Raw genomic sequence first — 20,540 nt, forward strand, 5'->3', positions numbered from 1 at the left:
TCAGAATACTTTATAAACCCAACAGTTTTCATCATGTTAATTTAATTAATCTGTTTTTTAAAAAATTTATGTAACATCTAAACTTTAATTTGCTGAATATCAACCTCAGTGAATAAAAATTACTCCAAAACTAAAAGGGACACATCCAGTAGCCAACACCATAAGCAGTGATAGACCAAGAACAGAATCCACGAACTGTTCCTTAATAACAGGTGGTACACAGTAAGGTAAGAAAAACCTGAGAAACTCTATAAAGATAATGTTTTGGAAACAGGCAAGCTACAGAGAATCCAGAGCACAGATTTGTTGCACTTAAAGAGTTTTTGTAAGTGACTTGGAAGTCCCCACAAGTTCTTAGAGTAGCAATCTAGTTTATTAGTCACTGCTCATAAATGAGCCTCATTACCTCTGAGACAGTCTTGGCACCTGAAAAACTACCGCTAGGCAGTGCATGGTTCAACGTGAACCATCTTATTTAACGCTCAGAATAACCCTGTGAAATGGGTACTATTACTATTTAACAGATAACAGAACAAAGCAAAGAAGGGTTTAAATTAGCCCTTGGAAGCCTAGCCAGTAAGTGGTAGAGTCCCAGGACTGACCTAGGCAGGCTGATGAGAGGGCCCTTGCCCTCAGATCACGATGCTGTAATGCCTATTTAAAACCATGGGGCTGTGTGGTGTCACCTGGAAGATACAGCTAAGACTAACTCCTGAAGTTACTACAAAATTTGAGTTAGATGGAGAGCCAGCAATGGAGACTGAGACGGTGAGGCAAAGGGAAAAACAGGAGGAGAGTGCAGTTAGATGGGTGTCAAGGGAAGAAAACATTATCTAAGCAGGGAGAGATCAACTGGAGAATGCTGCCGAAAGATCAAAAAATGATCAGAGCTATTTCAGGGGAGTGATGGGGAGACAGCCCAGCAGGCATGGGCTGACCAGAGAAAAGGAGCTGAGGAAATGAAGGCAGTAATTATCAACCACTGTTGGACATACTGTGATTTGAAGGGGAACAGAGAAAAGAGGTGATAGAGGTGGGCTCAAGGGGGATTTTTCTACTTTTCTGACACAAGCGTGACTCTAAGTCATGCTTGTTAGTCGATGGGAATGGTCATTGAAATCAAGACGTGCAGTAATGTGAAGCTGGCACATAAACTCAGCTAAAAGGAAAAGTACTATGCTCTCAACTGTCTGCCTTGATAAGCATTCTAGTATACATACAATTCTTGAGGTATTAGGGAAATTAGTTCATGAGAAACATTACTTACTTGTATTCATTTTCAACCATGTTTTCAGGGTCTGCCTGTTCAATGGCTTCTTCAAAGAATTCCTCCAAAGTTGGCATATATTCCCTGGGCATTAAAAAAATAACTAGTGAGGATCACGTGTGTTCTTAATGCTCATACAATGGTGGCAATAAAGATTCCAGCATTACCCACACTGATTTTTCAGTTAGATTACTTAGGAACTCAGATTTTTAAGGAGGTGACTCAAAACTAAAATTCCCAAAGGGGACAATGAAGAGGGCAGTGTGGTACTACACCATTTTATATACTAGTCTATAATGTAACACACACTGCGCTGTATACTGTCACATATGACGGTGCTGCTGGTCACAGAGGGTAGCCAGGGGTTTAAGAGCATTTAAATTTTACCAGCAAGCAGGAAATGTTCATGCCATGTCAACATCCATGGATATTTATTGTTAAAACCAGAATTAAACCAAAACTAATAACCAGACCATATGAATTTAACGTTGAGCTTAGTTTAGATTGTTACCATGGTAGCATGATTGGTTTTTAATTGCACCTTTCTTGCATTTGTATGTAGAATTAAAATTTGATGCAGTCAAGCAAATAAGACCCAAGAATCTTATCAGAAGACATCTTTGACTAAAACGAGAAAAATGGGCTCTCTGAAGACAGCCTATTAAATTTGTAATTTCAGTGACTATATATTTTTTAAACATTTATCATATCTTTAAAAAATTTTTTATACAATTTTAAAGATTATTTTCCATTTACAGTTATTACAGAACATTGGCTATATTCCCTGTGTTGTACAAAATGGCTATATTTTCTTATTGCTACAAGAAGTACTTGTTTTTTCTAATTTGCCTGGTCCTTTTTGAGAGTGCCATGTTCCTTTTAGTTGCTTCTGTCTGCTGATTCTTAGTCATGGTAGATTGTTTTCTTAAGTTTGGATGGTGAGTTTATCTTCAGACTTACCTGTAGAATCCTTGTGTGGCTTAGGTTGAAGGTGTGGTCACCCTACCCCGCCACAAGCTTTCTATCATCAGCCTGGGACTTTTTAGTTCAGCCTCTTAGCTTGGGGGTCGTTCCTTTACACTGCTGGTAGTATAAATATAAACTCTAAGACTGCATGACAGCAGACCTGTGGTTATAATTTCTCAGGGAATACTTTTTTCTTTTCGCCTATATCTCAGGTGGAAATGGACGAGCTCCTTGCTTCCTGTGCCAGTGAGCAAGTCCCTCCTCCTCCCGCCATGCCCTTCTTTTACAGATAGTGTGCACTGAGGGCCTCAGCTTTACTTGGGGGAAACTCAGTTACATATTTGTACAGCCCTTAGGCTTTACTTTCTGTCCTTTTGTGGCCGTTAAAACCCAAGTTCTCTGGTTCCCCAATGTGGGAATCACCTGCACTGCTCCCCAGCTAGAAGCAACCGCAGCATTAGTTCTTACTTTGGGTTTTAGTTCCCCCTTCTTTTGTGAATCTTTATTTCTTGTGATTTCTACAATTATTTTATCAGTACTTCTAGGTGTTTTATGGAAAGCTATATTCTGCTGGGCCAAAGTCAACCACAGTAAACTTTAAAATTTCTTTTGAGCTCTGCTTATAGCTGACAAAATTCTACTCTAGTTAACATTTGAGAAAAGCAATACTTCACATGAAACATTTTAAACCTGCCTTGTCTCTGATTTACAGGCTTCCATATTATCAGGACAGAGATTCCAAAGCCTTGTTAACTCCTCACTGCAAAATAGACAGACACAAAAATAAATACATTTTTTTATGGACACCATTCTCTTCTACCTTTAAACTATAAAAATACTTAAATAGTGGATTTTGGGGTGGTGATGAGTTTTAATCATTTTTGGTATTTAGCAAATTTTCTATATGAGCATATATTTAATGATAATGATTTTTTTTCTTTTTTTTTTTATTGGAGTAAAATTGCTTTACAATGTTGTGTTAGTTTCTGCTGTACAATGAAGTGAATCGTATATGTATACCTATATCCCCTCCCTCTTGGCTCTCCCCCCCCCCCATCCCACCCATCTAGGTCGTCACAGCGCTGAGCTGAGCTCCCTTTAATGAAAGTGATAACCATTACTTTTTTCTAAAAATATTCAAATGCAGTATAACGCAATGAATAGTTAACTAGAAGGTAAAAGAAATGAAAGGATTATAGTACCGTGCAACAACTAGAAGTAAGCTGGATCAATCTAATAGCAATTGTATTGTCTGTGACATGGAAAAAATGGCAGAACCTAGAGCCATGGATTTTGGAAGCAGGAGACAAAAAACGTAAGTTTTGTCTCATTGCATGAATCCATGATGGACCCTACAGATTGATAGGGTGTGTTTTGCTTTAGTCATCTGTGTACATACCAAACACACAAAAAACTGGAAAAACACAAAACCTTGGGAGTTCTTATAGTAATATTTTCACAATATAAAAGCCTCTGTGATAACATCCCACCTATGAGACAGGTTAACCTACTTGCCCATCAGAATTTTTTTGTTGGGTCCTTTCCCTAGGAAGTCCTCTGGAGCCGTTCTCTTCCGTACTACTCTTGTCGGCTTGGTATCTGATGTTCTGTGGTGAACAAAACATACTGGAATTTCAAATGTTTAATGTAAAAGAAAATTTAGTTATTGTTTTCTTCCTAAAAAAGCTTCATATGAAAGCTTCATATTACTACACTCATCAGAGAGAAGACAAAAATGCCACACCAGGGGAAAAATTACAAGGAGTGGGTACACAGCATTTTTTTCCCAATAATTAATAACAGATCAGTTTGTTCTGAGAAGTTAATGACAAGAAATTTGAGATAAAAATGTCAAATAGAAGTATATCAAAGTGGTTGTAATTTTTATGGAATACAATTTACATTTTTTATATGAAATACATTTACACATATCTGTACATGATGTAAAATAATCATACCAAACTGTATTCTGAAAGCCTTTCTCATATTGCTTGAGATGAGTATATATTTACCTTTCTTTCACAAAACTTGGGCAGCCTTCATTTTTCCATGAGTTCCAGTTTTCTTCAGTGTTTAATATATGCTGGGAAAAACAAAGAAATTACATTTCCATAATGAAGACTTTGAAACTCTACTGGGTGCTAAGAAGACTATGTAAATATAGAACACATACCTCTACCATCTTTGAAAATCTTTCTCCATCAGGGGGGTTTTCAGATAGTAGCTGTGATTAGAAAGAATATACTAAGCTTTCAACAACTTTCTGCATCATAGGAGTGGTTTGTAGGCAGAGAACCAAGAAGTGTTTGTGGTCTTGTACCTGAGCTTAACTTTATCCTTATTTTCCTATTTGGGGCTGAAACAAAGAAAATTCTAAATTTTCATTTTGTTCAATCATGGGTTTGTTGCGTGATGAACTTACTTGATAAACTGATTTTGTAGTATCTTCAATCCAGAGTGATTGCTCATCAGTTAAAACATAGTTTGAACTAGGAAACAAAGCAATAAAAGCATGCTTGAGTTACAAGAATGTATGTTCAATTTTAAGGTTTATGGACTGTCTTGAAGAAGCACTGAACAAAGCAATGAACGCTCCCTAAAATAAGGAGTTCAGTGTGGGATGACAGCCTCAGAGAAAATGTTATCATACTTCTCTCCAAGATGCACATTCAAATACGTCACACTACGTTCCTTTAAAACGCATTCAAGATACGATGAATACAACACCCAAAACACTAGAGAAGGCTGAAGGCAGACCCAAATTGTTAATAGCTGCCATTAATTCAGCTCTCACTACGGACTAGGTGCTCTATAGTTTATAGCCATCCAACGAATACTGATAGACTGCCATGTGCCAGGATCTACGGACTTTACATACATTATTCATTGAATTCTCAAAACAAGGACATGTGCATATATTAAACAGACTACAGAGGCTCAAGCCATAAAGCTTGAATTCAAACCCAGGTCTGCCTCCAATTTCTACTATGCTATACCAAACCTCCACAACAGATAGAAGGATAACAAATAACATTTTTGAGTGCTTGCTATGTGTTATCTTAAAATTACAGGTCTGAAAGCTGAACTGCAGCTAGTGGGTGATGAAACCAGCAGGTAGAAAGCCACATTCTTTACAACTAATACAACACTGCTCTGCAAACTTCCGATACCAGCCAGCAACAGGGAGCTCTGCTTCAGTTTGGGTGGGACAAGAGGGACTAGTCTGCCCTACAGGTGGAGGTATTCAGACTGACAGCGGAGGTCCTCATTAGGCTTTCTGAAACCCCAAAGAAACTAGAACTCCGTGCTTCAAAGCTTTACTTAATTTTTTTCAGTTCTAATGTCCTAGATAGTCCCACACCTGGAGAAAGAAGTATTATTGGCTGAGTTTGCAAATCAGGTTTGGAGAAGGTCTGAGTGAGGTGAGGAATGATGGAAATCAGGAGCAAAGACCTCCACCCACCAAGACAACTGAGAACTCCCAGGATGCCGGGTGCTCAGCAAGAAAGACACTGGCAGCAGATATAGTCAATGCCTTGTCTCTGAAACAAATACCTTAGCATCTTGTTAAGCTAACAAAAGCCTCTGATTATCTAATATTGCTGCAAATGAAACGTTTGAGGGAGGTGACCCTTCCACACAAAATGAGCACGCTACATAAAAATATACATCAGTAAGCAATCATTCTCTTTGCTGCTGTTTATAAACCATTTACTCCCCATATTAACTTACCTTTTAAATTTGACCTGCCCCTTGAGATACTGGAATAAAATGAGATACTGCAACAGGATGTGTCGACGAAAGTTACTGTCGCTCAGTTGTAAATCCATCAGCTACTCGAAAAACAAGCACACACACAAAACACCACATTAAATTCAAGTTCTACCTAAAGGTGCAGGTGATGCTATTACAGAAATGGAAGATTTCAATTAAAAAAACACGTGCTGAGAACTCACTGCATGTGAGGCGTTACTGCACAAGCCCCAGGATAGAGTAGCAAAGCTTCATTTAGCTTTCTTAACCATTTTATGCCATGAGGTATTTATGTTGGTGGATAGCAATGTTATATCTGTGGTCCTGAGGTCAGGATAAAAGCAGAAATATAAAAAAGTAAAGTATGGCTGTCACTTTCCCACATATAAAGAAATAATGGCTAAAGAAGAGGTCCCTGTGGATAAACAATACAATACTGAGGGATGTCGCTCTTTTCTGTAGTCCTAGGAAGTGCCTGCAACTGGCTACATTCACTGTTTCCAATCCTCCCCTCAACCCGCCTCAACCAGTGGTGGTCTGGGTCACCAATCCACAGGAAGTGTTTTGCCAAGACCACCGATGACTCATCTGTTGTTAAATCCAGTGAGCACTCTTCATAGTCCTCATCCTACTCGATATGCTTGGCTTCCATGGGGTCATATTTTTCTAGTTCTCCTCCAATCTCACTGGCTACTCTTCTATCTTCTTCTTCTCTCCTTCTCTTCTCCTTCTCCCTCAAATGCTGATTTTCTTCAGGATTTGGTTTGATGCTTTCTTCTCTTTCCAATCTACACTCTCCTCTTTAATTACCACGTATAAGCTGATAACCAAACTATATACCAAATCTATACTCTCAACCTAGATCTCGCTCCTAATCTCCAGATCTGTGTGCTCAAGAAGCTACTACAACATTATCTCTATTTGAATGTCCCACTGACACTTGATCAGATTTCCTGTCCAAAATAAAACACACCAATTTCCTCAACAAAGCCTGCTTTTCTCCGGTGTTGGCTAATTCACCGAGAGGCTCCACCATCCATCCATTTGCCTAAACTACTCCAGGAACACTTCCTGGAAAAAGCAGCAACCGTGAGCCACAGGAGCGAACCTAAAGTTGGAGCGAATAGAAGAAAGAAACAGGAGGTACAAAGACTGAGGCAAGTAAAAGACTGGCCTGTTGGAAGACCCTGAGGCATTCAGCTTAGAGTGAAGACAGGAACTCCTGGCTTGAAGAAATAGGTGCTGTTTATGAACTTTTCATCTACCTTGAGCTTTAAGTCCCTTATTCCACATTTATTTTTTATGTTGGGTGATAATTTTTTTTGACAGAAACAATGGATTGAAAACAGAAGTCAACAAGACATTGAATCACAGGTGGGAGGGGACTAGTTTGATCATTTAAACTAACTGCATCACACTATCCTTAAGAAAATGAGGGCCTGACAAGTTAAAATGACCCCTGCAAGGTTACACAGCTAGTTAGTAAGAGGTGGGACTATCAATTGTATTCTTTCTTCGATAATATATATTTTCTAGTCCTGCTTTTCTTCGGTTATTTTTAAAATTACACCATTTACATCATGCATTGGGTCAAATATTTCTTTGTTGTCTTTGTTTTGTGAACAAAGGGCCTTTTATTGTCCTTAGCTTTTACTACACCTCTTAGCTCAGGCCTCAGCCTTCCTGATTATTATTCTAAACCTAAAAAGGCTCAGGCTACTCTTCTTAGTTATCCTTATGTGCCTTTCTGTCAATAAATCGTACATACAAACAATATTCCTTTCTGCACATTTGAAACTTTTCATAATATAAAAATTTAAAAGCAAAACAATGCTCTGGAAAAATTAAACTGAAGTATGAAATCTTCCATTTCTGTTACTTTAACACAAAATGCTTAAAAAATCTTTACTAAAAAACAAAATATTAAGAGCATTCTCATTAATTACATTCTTACTAATTTGTGATTATTAACACATCAGATCAAAATATCCAATTTTCAAATTGTGGAGTATTTTTTAAAGTTCAAAAAGGTACAGTTAATACAACATTCATGTCTCACGATCCAGTTACTTATCAAATCCTAACATTTTTACTTGTTCCACATTTCTTAAAGAAATAGAATACTATCAAAACTGTTGAAGCCCCTCTATAAGCTCCCTCCACTATGGAAAGCACTACCATGTATTCGGTGTTGCTGATTCTAATGCATATTTTACACTATTATAAATATAGAGGCATCTAAATATCAAGGTATTTTGCATGTTTTCAAACTCTACACACATTATTCTGCAATAAGCCCTCTCTCATATATTATGTTTGACATTTACACAACTTGATACGTGTAGCTCTAGTTTAGGGGTTGGCAAATTTCTGTTAAGGGTCAGTAAATTATTTTAGGCTTTGTGGTCATACAGTCCTCGTCCCGACTACTTATCTCTGCTGTTGCCATGCAGAAGCAGCCACAGACGACACGTAAAGGAGTGAGCATGGCTGTGAGCCAATAAACTCATTTACAGAAATAGTAAGTAATTTGCCAACCCCCATCCTAAGTCATCCATTTTCAGTGCTTTATAGAACGCGAGGGTATAAATTTACCACCCACCCAGTCTCCTGCTTATGAACATTTAGGTCGTTTCCAAACTGTCACTTGCAAACACCTAAGTTACAATGAGTTATATATTTCCTTGTGCATATGTGTGATTCTCTAGGGCCCACATCTTAGAAGTTTTACCTTCGCTCTTTATTATAAAATTACTCTGCAAAGTGGCTGTATCAATTTATACTTCAACCAGCGGTGTGTTAAAGTTCTCCTTTCCCCACACTTTTGCCAATACATTTCATTTATTGTTAGGATATTTAAGTTTGGTCAATTTGACAAATGTGAAGTGATTATCTCATTTTAATTTCTTTGGCTACTAGTGACATTTAGCATCTTTTATAAGCTCATTAGCTATTCAGGTTTCTACATCTGTAAATTACCTGTTCATACCATCTTTCCAGTTTTCCATTTGGTTGTCTTTTTGTCAACGGTATATTCAAAATACTAATCTTCCTCAGTTCTGGAGATGGTGAATATCTTTCTCCTACTTTGTGGCTTGTCTTTTCACTGTCTAGTCCTAGTTCTTTTTTCTTCTTTATACCTGTACTAATACTTACTGTTTTAATTATTAGAGCTTTATAGGTCTTAATATCTATATCTGATAGGGCAACTGTTCCTTCTTAGGAGGAAGAAGTTACTCTTGGCTTAGTTACTCCTGGCTTTTTGCTTTTCCATAAAAACTTTAAGATCAACTATTCAAGTTCCCTCAAAAAGCCTGTTTGGATTTGATTTAAAATACACTGAATTTATGGACACATTTGGGGAGAAGTTGCACTGGGTCTTCCTTTCTATAAATGTAGTCGTATCTCTTTATTTTTATAATTTTCTCCATGAAGATTACTCATAAGTATTAGTTTTCATTGCTGTTGTAAATAACATTTTGTAACCAGTTACTTATAGGAACACTATTGATGTTTCTTTTGTAACTTTGCTGAAGGCTCCTTAATTCAAAGTTTGTTGGTTCTCTTGGATTTTCTCTGTAGACAATTATATTGCCTTCAATTACAGACAGTTCAGTCTTTTCTCTCCGATACGTATAACTCTCATTTCTGTTTTCTCTTATTGAAATGTAGGTCCTCCACTACAGCGTTGAACAGAAATATGGTTGGTAGATATCCATGTCTTGCTCTTGAAATTACTGAGAATACTTTTGAAAGTTTGATCATTACATATGATGCTTGCTATAGGGTTTTTGTCAATCCCCTTAATCAAGTTACAGAAAATTCCCTTCTACTTCTGATTTGGTTTTGTAATGAGTATGAGACTGTATTGAAATAATTTTCTTGGCATCTGAGATGATCATAGTTTTTATTTAAAAACCATTAATCTGTTAATTTCATATTAATCTTTCTGGTATTGAATCATACAATCCTGGGATTATTAAAATATTAATAAATATTAAGTCTATTATTTAGAGACTTAAATAATAAATATTATTATAAATATTATTTAGTCTCTATTTTTTATTTAATTTATTTTATTAAATTTATTTATTTATTTTTTGGCTGCATTGGGTCTTCATTGCTGTGTATGGGCTTCTCATTTTGGTGGCTTCTGTCTGTCGCGGAGCACAGGCTCTAGGCATGCGGGCTACAGTTGTGGCACACGGGCTCAGCAGTTGTGGCTCGCAGGCTCTAGAGCGCAGGCTCAGCAGTTGTGGCGCACGGGCTTTGTTGCTCCACAGCATGTGGGATCTTCCCAGACCAGGGCTCAAACCCGTGTCCCCTGCACTGACAGGCGGATTCTTAACCACTGCGCCACCAAGGAAGCCCCTAGTCTCTATTTTTTAAAAATAGCTATCAATTTAAAAAATTGATTTGTGAGTTTTTACAATATATTTTTCATCTCTATTCATAAGTGAAATTGATATATATACTTTTTTTCTTGGTCTGTCCTTATTGGGATTTTATTTAAAAGTTACATTAATCTCATATAAGGACCTGGGTTGCTTTTCCTCTATTCCTTGAAGTGCCAATAATATGTACCTAAAAAAATCTGGGCCTGATGTCATTTGAAAGGTGTCACTTTGATTACTATTCCTTTAATAGTTATATGTTTATTCAGGCTTTTAATTTCTTTGTGAATCCATTTTGGTAATTAAGTTTTTCTACAGAATTACTATTTCATTAGATTTAAAAATCAGCAGTTAGAAATATCGTCTCTTACACATTTTACTGTCTCTGTATTTCCAATTACTCCTATTTTATTGGTACGTTTTCACTTTTTTCCTTAGTCAGGCCTGTTCTACAAGAACTTCTACAAAAATCCTTTTTATAAAATTTTTCTTTTCAAAGCCTTTGGTTTTCCTGATATGTTCTATAGTTTCTTTGTTCTATTTCATTAATTTGTGCTATTATTATTACTTACTTCTCTCTTGAGGTTTATTCTGTATCTTTTTTAGCATCCTGAATTCTCAATTTGTCACTCTTAAATTTTTCATTAATGCATTTAAAGTGGTAATTTTTACCTCTCACTTTGTGACCTACACACGTGGCATAAAATACTTTGTCCTTCTTCAGAGCTAGGCTCCAAATCCAGTCTACACTGGCAGGGTATTTTTTTTAACCCTATCTTTCGTCTTTCCTAAATGGCTGCTTGGCAGCACCAAAGAATTTACTCTTATCTTGCTTGCATAACTATGGATTGACTCACACACAGAAGGGATTCTAAAAATAATAAAGAACGATGAGTATGCTCTAAACTCTCCAGTATGTTCAGTGGTATTTATGGAGCTGCCCTGTGTCAGGCCCACAGAGTACAGGAGTGTCACAATAAAGAGGGCAGCTCATGCCTCCCACCTTGCGGACCGTTTCAGGTTGATTTTATGCATGTAAAACTTTAGTAATTGTGTTTACCTTTTCAGGTGAGTGGAAGTACACCCATATGTTAAAACTGACATGAGTGTCAGCAAAAGTCTTCAAACAAACTGCAGTTTGTAAAACCCTAACGATTCATCAATGCCTTCATGCCATAGAACTGGAATTCAGCAGAGAAAGTCAAACATCAAAAGAGAATTCTAAAAAATAAACTAACCCAAGAGTTTGTATATATTTCAACTATAGTGGTTAGACACATTGCCTACAGCTCATATGACAATGAGATCTATAGTAAACAGAAGATTTGGTTTCTCTCCTTATGAAATATTAATGGTAGGCCAACTAAATTTCTGATACTTCCCCAGTGGCCACCCAAGGGCCAACACTGATGTGCTAGATAATGTTGTGTTAGATTACTTCAAAGCCTGAATCAAGTGTGTCAAATATTCTAATCACAGTTGTGAGAAGCCCAACCAGTTAACTCAGATGGATGGTGTCAAGACGTAAAGTCTAACAATTGATTTACATCAAGGTTCATCAGTGGAAAACATTGCTCCGTTCTTATTGAGAACTGCTGAGTGCTTATATGATTTTTAAAGTGTAAGACCTTCCATCTTGGACCTATAAGAAAATGTCAGCACCACCCATTTAACAGCTTTTTGCTATAACTTTTTTTTCTCTGGGGGCACAGGGATCAATGATCTAGTTTCTACTTAAATTTCTGACAAACTCCAGGAACCTCATGGTACACTCCTGGAACTATTTGGAGGGCTGGCTCTTTCTCTGGCTGCAGACAAGGAAAGCTCAAGCGGTGTTCCAGAGTTGTCCAAAAACCTCCCAGACCTGTTTAAAGGGAGTCCCATATGAAACAACTGATGTAACTAAAGGAAATTATAGGAAAGTGGTTAGCCTGCCTGTCTGTCTATAGGAGGGTCTTACTTCTGAGGTCATTTCCTAACTAGGTTGTAGTGTGTCTCATAAAAGATGAGACCTGTCTTTGCCTTCACTACATAAAGACTCAGCCTTGGCTATCTCTCAAATGGATAGAGAAAGTATGAAAAATTTAAGGCTGTACTGATAGCTTCTTTCTGCCAGGAACTTTTTTTTTTTAAGTGACTAAAAGTTCTTATTTGAGAGCTCTTCATACAATGCAGAGTCTGGGAAGAATTGTTATTTCTCTTACCTCCATGAACAAGAATGGCCTAATGACCACACTAGTGTGTGTGACTGTGGGGCAACCACTCTGCTAACTGATAGCTCTGGAGTATTCCCCCGGATCTTTTTCATTAGGTCACTGAGTCTCAACTGTAAAGGGAAGAGGAGTCGGTATTCTGAAGAACTGGGTAACCCTGAAGCTCATACCTAGTTACTGGCTGGAATTTTTTCTGTAAGAACTCAAAGATACAAAAATACATTCCTTTAACCATCATGTTAACACTCATGATACTTGGAATTTTGTTTTAAAATGTTGGTTCTACTTTTACATGCTACACAGTACTGAGGGAGAAATTCCTATAATAATACAGTGCCCTTCACACAGTATGATAAACTGGACAGTTAGAGGTGAAATTCTCCCTTAAAATTTCTGAGTATGACTCTGGACTAAACTTAAGGAACTGGCAGTTCTCCACTAAAAATAATAATCCAGGGATTATTTTGCTACGTTAACAAGGGAACTATATTGTTGGAAATTAGTGTTTACAATCATACCCTAGGCATGAGTTTCTAGTGGAAACTTCCACCTTTAAGAAAGAAGGTATGATAAGTTAGAAACATATCTATTTTATCTGTAAAATCTGTGCCTACCTGAAGCTGCTATATGATCGGCCTGTCTCTAACAAGAAAGGTTATATCATCCTTTCTAAGGATGATATAAGGAAAACTCTCCTAAGAAAAAGTTTGACCACATTCATGTAAGCAAAACACAAGGGTTCTGGGTAATAACACGGCCATCAAATGAGGCTATATGCTCTCTTTGAGTGATGAAAGACCTAACCTTGTAATGACAAGACCACTCTCCTAAACCTGCTCACCACTGAAACGATGGGCTATAGAATTATACTCCAAATAATTAAATGGCTTTTGATTGCACGTAAGCTAGCTCTCACTGGCAAGAAATATATCCCTGAAAAATAAAGAGTGTTTGTCATTTACCAAATCTACAACCAGAAGAAAGTTGAGAAGTAACATTAGATTGGCACATACTTAGGTGGGATGGCCTTTTCAGAAATCCTGGGATGTAAAACATCATGTAAGGTGTTATAGAAATGCTAGAAGGCTTCTTTTAGTGAAGCAGTAAAACTTATCAAATGGTGCTGTAGGTGGTGCATTACAAATATTTTCACTTGGATGCTGAGTAACAAACACTGGAAATACATAGGAAAAATATGAAGATTGCACAGGAAGGGTTCTTTTATAGGTTGAAATTTAAGATAAAGTAACTGCTTAAGAGGCAACAAATGGAAGTGAAGATGCAAAACATCACATGCCTTACATTCTTTGTTGCAATTCTCTGTGCCTTTTTTTCTTTCCCATATTGTAAAGTTTTAAGCTTCTAAAACCTGCTTTTCCCTCTATCAAAACGTTACCTAATGGAATTCCAGTGCTTAACCCTGAAAGCTCATGCTGTCTGCACTGCTGGTGAAACAAAGCTCACAAAGAGTCAGTAAGGGAGACACTATTCAGGAACCAGTTCTGATAAAGTGGTGAATGGAGATCGATACAAAAGCACTGATTTTACATTCCAATGTGGAGATGTCTCTGAAAATGTATAATCCTGCTGCTTTCTAAAATGTCCTTGGAAATGTCAACTGTCCAAAAAAAAAAAAAGTCTTTTAAGATATCCAGAGTTTTGAAATAGTTGTCGTGTCCTGAGAAATGTGACCTTTAACTGCTAAAAGCATACAACTCTTACTGGTTGTTGTATTTGTTAACTGTTTTGCCCTGATAATATTACTTAAATTGACATCTCAAGCTTTCTGAAAGGTATACATCTTTGGGAAGCTTCTTTGTTAAGTTAGAGGAGGCTTTGGAATTTTCTTCCCTTTCTACATACGGTAAAATAAAATTTTGAATTCTTTATTCAACCAAAGAGTTTTATATGTCTGTTCATTTAAATGAATAAATATACCTGGATTTTAAAAAAATCCAATGTGCTAACCTCTCTTATTAGGTAAATTAAATCAGTTTATACAGTCATTACTGATATATTTGGACTTACCTACCCTTCTCTCTTGTTTTCCTCCCTTCCTGCCATCTGTTGGATTTATAAAGTAGTCTATGTTCCTTCTTGTCCCCTTTGTAACCCCTTGCCATTTGAGAGCTACAGGCGGTTTTTCCTTTGGTGGTTTCCCTTTTAATATAATAATGTCTAAAGTTATTCAGCATTCCTTTTCTCCTCCTGAGGATTACAAGGACTGTAGCATATGCTTAAATTACTCACTAAACATCTGTTTTCCCCTCCCTGATTCTTATTGTTATCTAGTTTACATACTACATTAAAATTTTTTAAAAAATCAGTTATTATGACTTTTTTGTTTTTAGTCAATAGTAAACTGAAATATTTTTCAATTTCTGTGCTCACAATTGCTTTCTGTATTCCACTCCTTTCTTATGGATTCACTTTCCTTCTGCCTGAAGATCATCCTTTAGTAGTTTTTCACAATGATGGTCTTAGAGTGGTATGCTTTCCTGGTCTTAGAATGAAAATGTCTTTATTTCATCTACAGTCTTGAGTGCATTTAGCTGGGCATGAAATTCTGGACTGATAGTTTTTTCTCAGAAATATTTCTCCCCTGTTTTCCGGTATCTATTATTGATAACTGTTAGAAATCTGTTCCTTTCCAGTATATTTGTGTTTTTTTCCTCCCCTCTTTGGTGGCTTTTAAGGTTTTCTCTCTATACCTGCAGTTACAGCATAATGTACTGAAGTATGGATTCATCTTTCTTTATCCTGCTTGGTAGTTGTAGCACACTTTTAATCTGAGAACTTGGGACTTCCTTCAGTCCTTTAGTTTCTCCAATATTCTCTCCATTTTGTTCTTTGGCAATCCTACTTAGATATATGCTAGAATTTCTCAGTCTATCTTCCATGGCTCTTAACTGCTTTCAGGTTAACAAAAAAATCTGTCTCGGTGCTGTGTTCTGGGAGAACTTCTCATCATTAGTACTCTTGTCATCTATGTCCAAACTATAGTTTAATTCTATGTGCTGTGCTTTGGTTTCAATGATCATATTTTTTCATTTACAAGAATCCCAATTAGTTGTCATATTAAACTACTATTTCATTTCAACTGAAATGTTTCAGTTTCACAATTTCTTACTCTCCATGGATGCTGTACTATCAATTATCTCTTTGATTATCCAAAACATATATATTTTAAAGTCTTGGTCAGGCTATGTATCTAAAATAAACAAACATATATCCCAATAGTTGATTTTGTTGGTGATCTTTCTTAGCACTGGATTTCAGAATTTTAATTTATCAGAGAGTTTTGAATGGAAGGCTTTTGTTTTGGGATTGTTGCTTATTTCTTCTTCTTTATCTCTGTGTATACCTTTTCCTATCTAGTAGTTTTGCACGTTCTTTTACCAGGTCCATGGGCCCAAGTCTGGAAAACAGTCTCATGATGACTTTTTGGAACAGCTGTTTCATGAGTATACTGGGGATATCTCATATCTGGTCATAGAGCAAGCAGAGGACACAAAGTTGTGCCTTTGTTATCCCTAGACCCACAACTTCCTATGAAACCGCAGCCTTTGGCAGAAGACTGGTAATATCTACCTTAGCTTCTTTTCAAAAGTGGGTTAAGTTCTACCCCAGTCTCTGGCTTCAAGCAGTGAATATGGCTCTGGCTCCTGGTCCCACATGGATCTGGTCTCACCTGTAGCCAAGCTCCTGGTTGCCACCACCTGCTTGGAATATACAGTCAGCAGGCCCAAGGCTTCATTTTCACTTATTACTTGGCAGTTCTGGTCTATGAAGATATTTATCTTGTCTCTGGAAGCCCAGCTTTGTCTTTTTGGTTTTCTCTTTTTATATTTTACCTGTCATTGCTATGTGTTTGGAGCAAAGGGAGTGAATCGAAACACAAACTCAATGTGCCATCTTGACTAGAAACTTACATAATGCCTTAGCATTGTATTTGAACAAAATTTACTTATTACTTATTAAACTGTGTAAATAAGATTAACAGGGAATTTTAAAACCCCTTATTTGTACCTAAATGGCAAACTAATTACAAAATATTTTCATAAATGCAAATGAAATCCTAACTTGAGGTTCAGAATATATGTACTTGAAAGTAACTAAAATGTATTTAATCCAAAGTAAATCTACAAAACAGACAATGCAGAACAACTTTTCACCTTTGAAATTAAATTAGTCTTACTTCTACAAGAAGAAATAGGACTCTCAAACTAACATTTATCAATTTTAACCAAAAATAAAGTAAGAAACTTTTCTACTGTATTTAACTTAAAAGGATATCAGCTAAATAGAGAAAACAAAAATAAAAACATTTCTTACTATGCTTAGTGAAAAAGAAAGATTTATACCTTTTCACTTGTTAAAAACTTTGCAAAATATACATGCTCTCCTCCTGTTTTCAATTCTTCCATCTTTTTCCTTGAGGCCTGAGTATCATCTAATTTATAACTCTTAAAAACAGCTAGAACTTCTTCAGAATACTGCAAAGTAAAAATATCAATTAGTTTTATTTGGCACTGTTGCCCAATCATTTGTTTAGTGCTTTTCTTTATCAAAATAATGTACAATTTATTCCCAGTTAACCGTATATGCATCCTTAAGGCACACTAAACAAGAAAAATTATGACAGCAAAATGAGGGTAAAACTATTTTTTGTGAGATATCATGGTTATTGTAAAAGTAGGAATAAACTCTCTACTTCTGGAAAAATGTGATTTCTTATGCAGTTTGTGTAAGGGGCAAACAGAGAAAGGAATGCTTTGCAAGTATACAGAAATTTACCAGTAAAAGTAGCTGTTTAATCAGCAGTGAAACTCTCAAGCATTTCTTGTGCTAAACACTGTGACCAAATAAAAAAATGATGTCAAAGCCTATCCAGTTGAGGAACAATTCCAGATGATTTCTCACTTACCACTTAATCTGAATTTGGATAGTTATGGGGGAAAAAAAGATACTGCATATAAAATAAAAACTTTAAAAAGTAACACAGAAAACACACCATGCTACTTTTAAGAGCTACCTATTAACTTTAGATTTTGATTACAACAAAAAGGACAAACTGACCTTTAAGGAGCCAAGAAAAAGAAATAGAGAATTCTTATAAGAAAGAGGTTAGTAAACTTTTCCTGTAAACAGTCAGATAGTAAATATTTTAGACTATATGGCTCAAATGGTCTCAATCACAATTACTCAAGTCAGCCATTATAGCACAAAAACAACCACAAATAACACGTAAATGATTGGTGTCGCTGTGTGACAAAATTAACTTTGTCTGCAAAAGTAGGCAGTAGGCTGGATGTGGTCCAAAGCCATAGTATGCAGAGTCCTATTCTTAGAGGATAGCTGAAATAATTTTGTGCAAAGGCAGGATGTATTCTGCAAAAGTTCATCAATTCATGTTGACAATACTATGTAAAAACAAAAAAAACCAAGGCTGTAATTACTAAATTTTAAATCCTCAAGTCATTTATAAACTACTCTCAGAATCAATTGTCTATATATTAATTTACAATTTAGCTTCTATATTATGAAATAGGTATAAAAACATAAGAGGTAGAACTATATAGTGAAAAGTATGCTGGACAAGAGTCAAGTTCTGACTCTGCCATTAGCTATAAAATATTGGGCTTTTGGTAGTCTGTAATTGGCAACTCACCTTGAGAAAAGTTTTCCATGAAATTTTCTCATAGCATTGTACAGGGTTCCTAAAGTAATCCTGAAGTGACCAAAATTTTCGGTACAGGTTGTAATCAATTGGAATGGAGCTGATAAAATAAATGTTACATTAAATAAATCATTTAAGTTCTTTTAGAAATATCTAAATGCTTTAACTTTTCTTGGGTCACAAATCCTCTGAAAAAGCTAATGAATGCCATGGCCTCTTTCCCCAGAAAAGTACACAAATTCATAAATATTTATATAAACGTCTATAAATAATTTCAGGGGGTTCATAGACCCCTATTCCCTCTTTATCTTCAGTGGTGGAACCCCTGAATTTTGGCTGGATACATTCAGAATTTAAGGCTCTCTTTCCCAACCTCTCCAGCACTAGGTGTGGCCATGTGATTAAATTCTGGCCAGTCAGTGGGGAGCGGAAGTCATATGTCTTATATGGGCCATGTTTTACCATTTTCCCTTTTCCCTTTTTGCTGGCTAGAATGCAGATATGATGAAGAACCATCCTGGACTATATGAAAAAGAGCAAATACCAAGGCATGGTGGAACAAGAAGTTAGAAGGAACATGGGTCCCTAGACAATCTCCCTGAAGAGTGCTACTGCATCAGCCCTGAACACCTGTCTTCAGACTTTTACATGAGAAAGAAATCAATTTCTATGTTGTTTAAGCTAATGTTAATTTGACTCTAATGGTAAAAGCCCTAGGCATTATATCCTAACCAACACACTAAGACCTAGTATGAAACAAACACATTAGGTACATATGAACTTAGTATTACAAAAATGGCGTTACTAATTCAATTTCTAATTCGGCTATGTTACAAATCTTCAGTGTCAATACATATTTTTTTTTAAACATCTTTATTGGAGTATAATTGCTTTACAGTGTTGTGTTAGTTTCTGCTGTATAACAAAGTGAATCAGCTATATGCATACGTATATCCCCATATCCCCTTCCTCTTGTGTCTCCCTCCCACCCTCCTTATCCCACCCCTCTAGGTAGTCGCAAAGCACCAAGCTGATCTCCCTGTGCCATGCAGCTGCTTCCCACTAGCTATCTATTTTACATTTGGTAGTGTATATGTCAGTGTTACTCTCTCACTTCGTCCCAGCTTACCCTTCCCCCTCCCCATGTCCTCAAGTCCATTCTCTATGTCTGTGTCTTTATTCCTGTCTTGCCCCTAGGTTCATCAGAACCATTTTTTTTTAGATTCTATATATATGTGTTAGCATACGGGTCAAGACATATTTTAATTTTTAATTTTACAAGCAATCATTACACTACAAAATGCTTCAATTTTTAATTTTAAAACAGACATTTCAGAGTTTATATTAGCAAAATCCTCTATACTACTAAAAACAGCCAATAAAGTCTTTTAAGTAGTAACCATATGTCAAAAATGCTTGAGGTATCAACTGTTTCATACCCTCAAATGTCCACAAAAATTTTCAACATCACCTCTGTAAAATTAATTTTGTCTGTAAACACTACTGTACACTATCTTACTCCATTCTTTCCAAATAAACCTTAACAAGTTGAACCTATGGATTACAGTTAGCATCTGTGCTAAGCTTCATGCCCAAATATTCCAAGTAAGACTGTAATTTTATATGGGAAACAGGAAGTAGGTTTAGTGATCCACACAGCACCATGGTCTCAAAATGAAACGGAAGGGAGAAGGGAAGGAGTGCGTAGGTCGCCTGTGGTTGGCTTTTCAAACATTATGAATATATATAAGGTAGGTTACACCTAAAAAACGGACTGCCTGCACACAATTTAGAAACCAACTGATACAGCCCATTAGTGATTTTGGAGTTGTAATTTTAAGTGATATACATTAAAGTTACAAACAAAAGAAATCTATAAGCATGATCTCCTTCCTCCCTGTCTACATTCTCACCTTAGTACCTGATAAGTCTAAGGTATTATCTTTGTAAATCAAGAAATCTGAACTTCTAAACACTCACCAAGTTGTTGGAGCTTCATCATCCCCCATTTCACCTTCCTCCACATCCATTCCTTCTTCTCTGTCCTCCATGTGCTAAATTAAAAAAATGTACATCCTGTCATGAAGCAGTTGTCAGGCAGAGGAGAATCCTATATGACAGGGATCCGAGAACTCAAGAGCAGTATGACAATAATATAAGATAGTCATGAAGACATGGTGCAGGGACCTCCCTGGTGGTCCAGTGGGTAAGACTCTGCGCTCCTAATGCAGAAGGCCTGGGTTCGATCCCTGGTCAGGAAACTAGAT

General features: G+C 36.5%; 1 protein-coding gene across 3 annotated transcripts in view; it reads right to left on the reverse strand.

The window, feature by feature from the left end:
- Positions 1-20,540, reverse strand: part of THOC1 (THO complex subunit 1) — a 40,994-nt gene that overhangs the window by 2,267 nt on the left and 18,187 nt on the right. For all 3 annotated transcript variants that reach the window (XM_082418709.1, XM_082418710.1, XM_082418711.1), the window contains 10 exons: positions 20,254-20,327; positions 18,265-18,373; positions 16,958-17,089; positions 5,966-6,066; positions 4,656-4,722; positions 4,407-4,457; positions 4,246-4,316; positions 3,745-3,840; positions 2,928-2,993; positions 1,268-1,351 (listed from right to left, as the gene is read on the reverse strand). In XM_082418709.1, coding sequence (XP_082274835.1) covers positions 1,268-1,351; positions 2,928-2,993; positions 3,745-3,840; positions 4,246-4,316; positions 4,407-4,457; positions 4,656-4,722; positions 5,966-6,066; positions 16,958-17,089; positions 18,265-18,373; positions 20,254-20,327 — 851 coding nt within the window. The remainder of the gene's footprint in view (positions 1-1,267; positions 1,352-2,927; positions 2,994-3,744; positions 3,841-4,245; positions 4,317-4,406; positions 4,458-4,655; positions 4,723-5,965; positions 6,067-16,957; positions 17,090-18,264; positions 18,374-20,253; positions 20,328-20,540) is intronic.

The sequence above is a fragment of the Balaenoptera physalus genome, assembly GCF_965194825.1.
Source record: "Balaenoptera physalus genome assembly, chromosome: 12".
Lineage (NCBI taxonomy): Eukaryota > Metazoa > Chordata > Mammalia > Artiodactyla > Balaenopteridae > Balaenoptera > Balaenoptera physalus.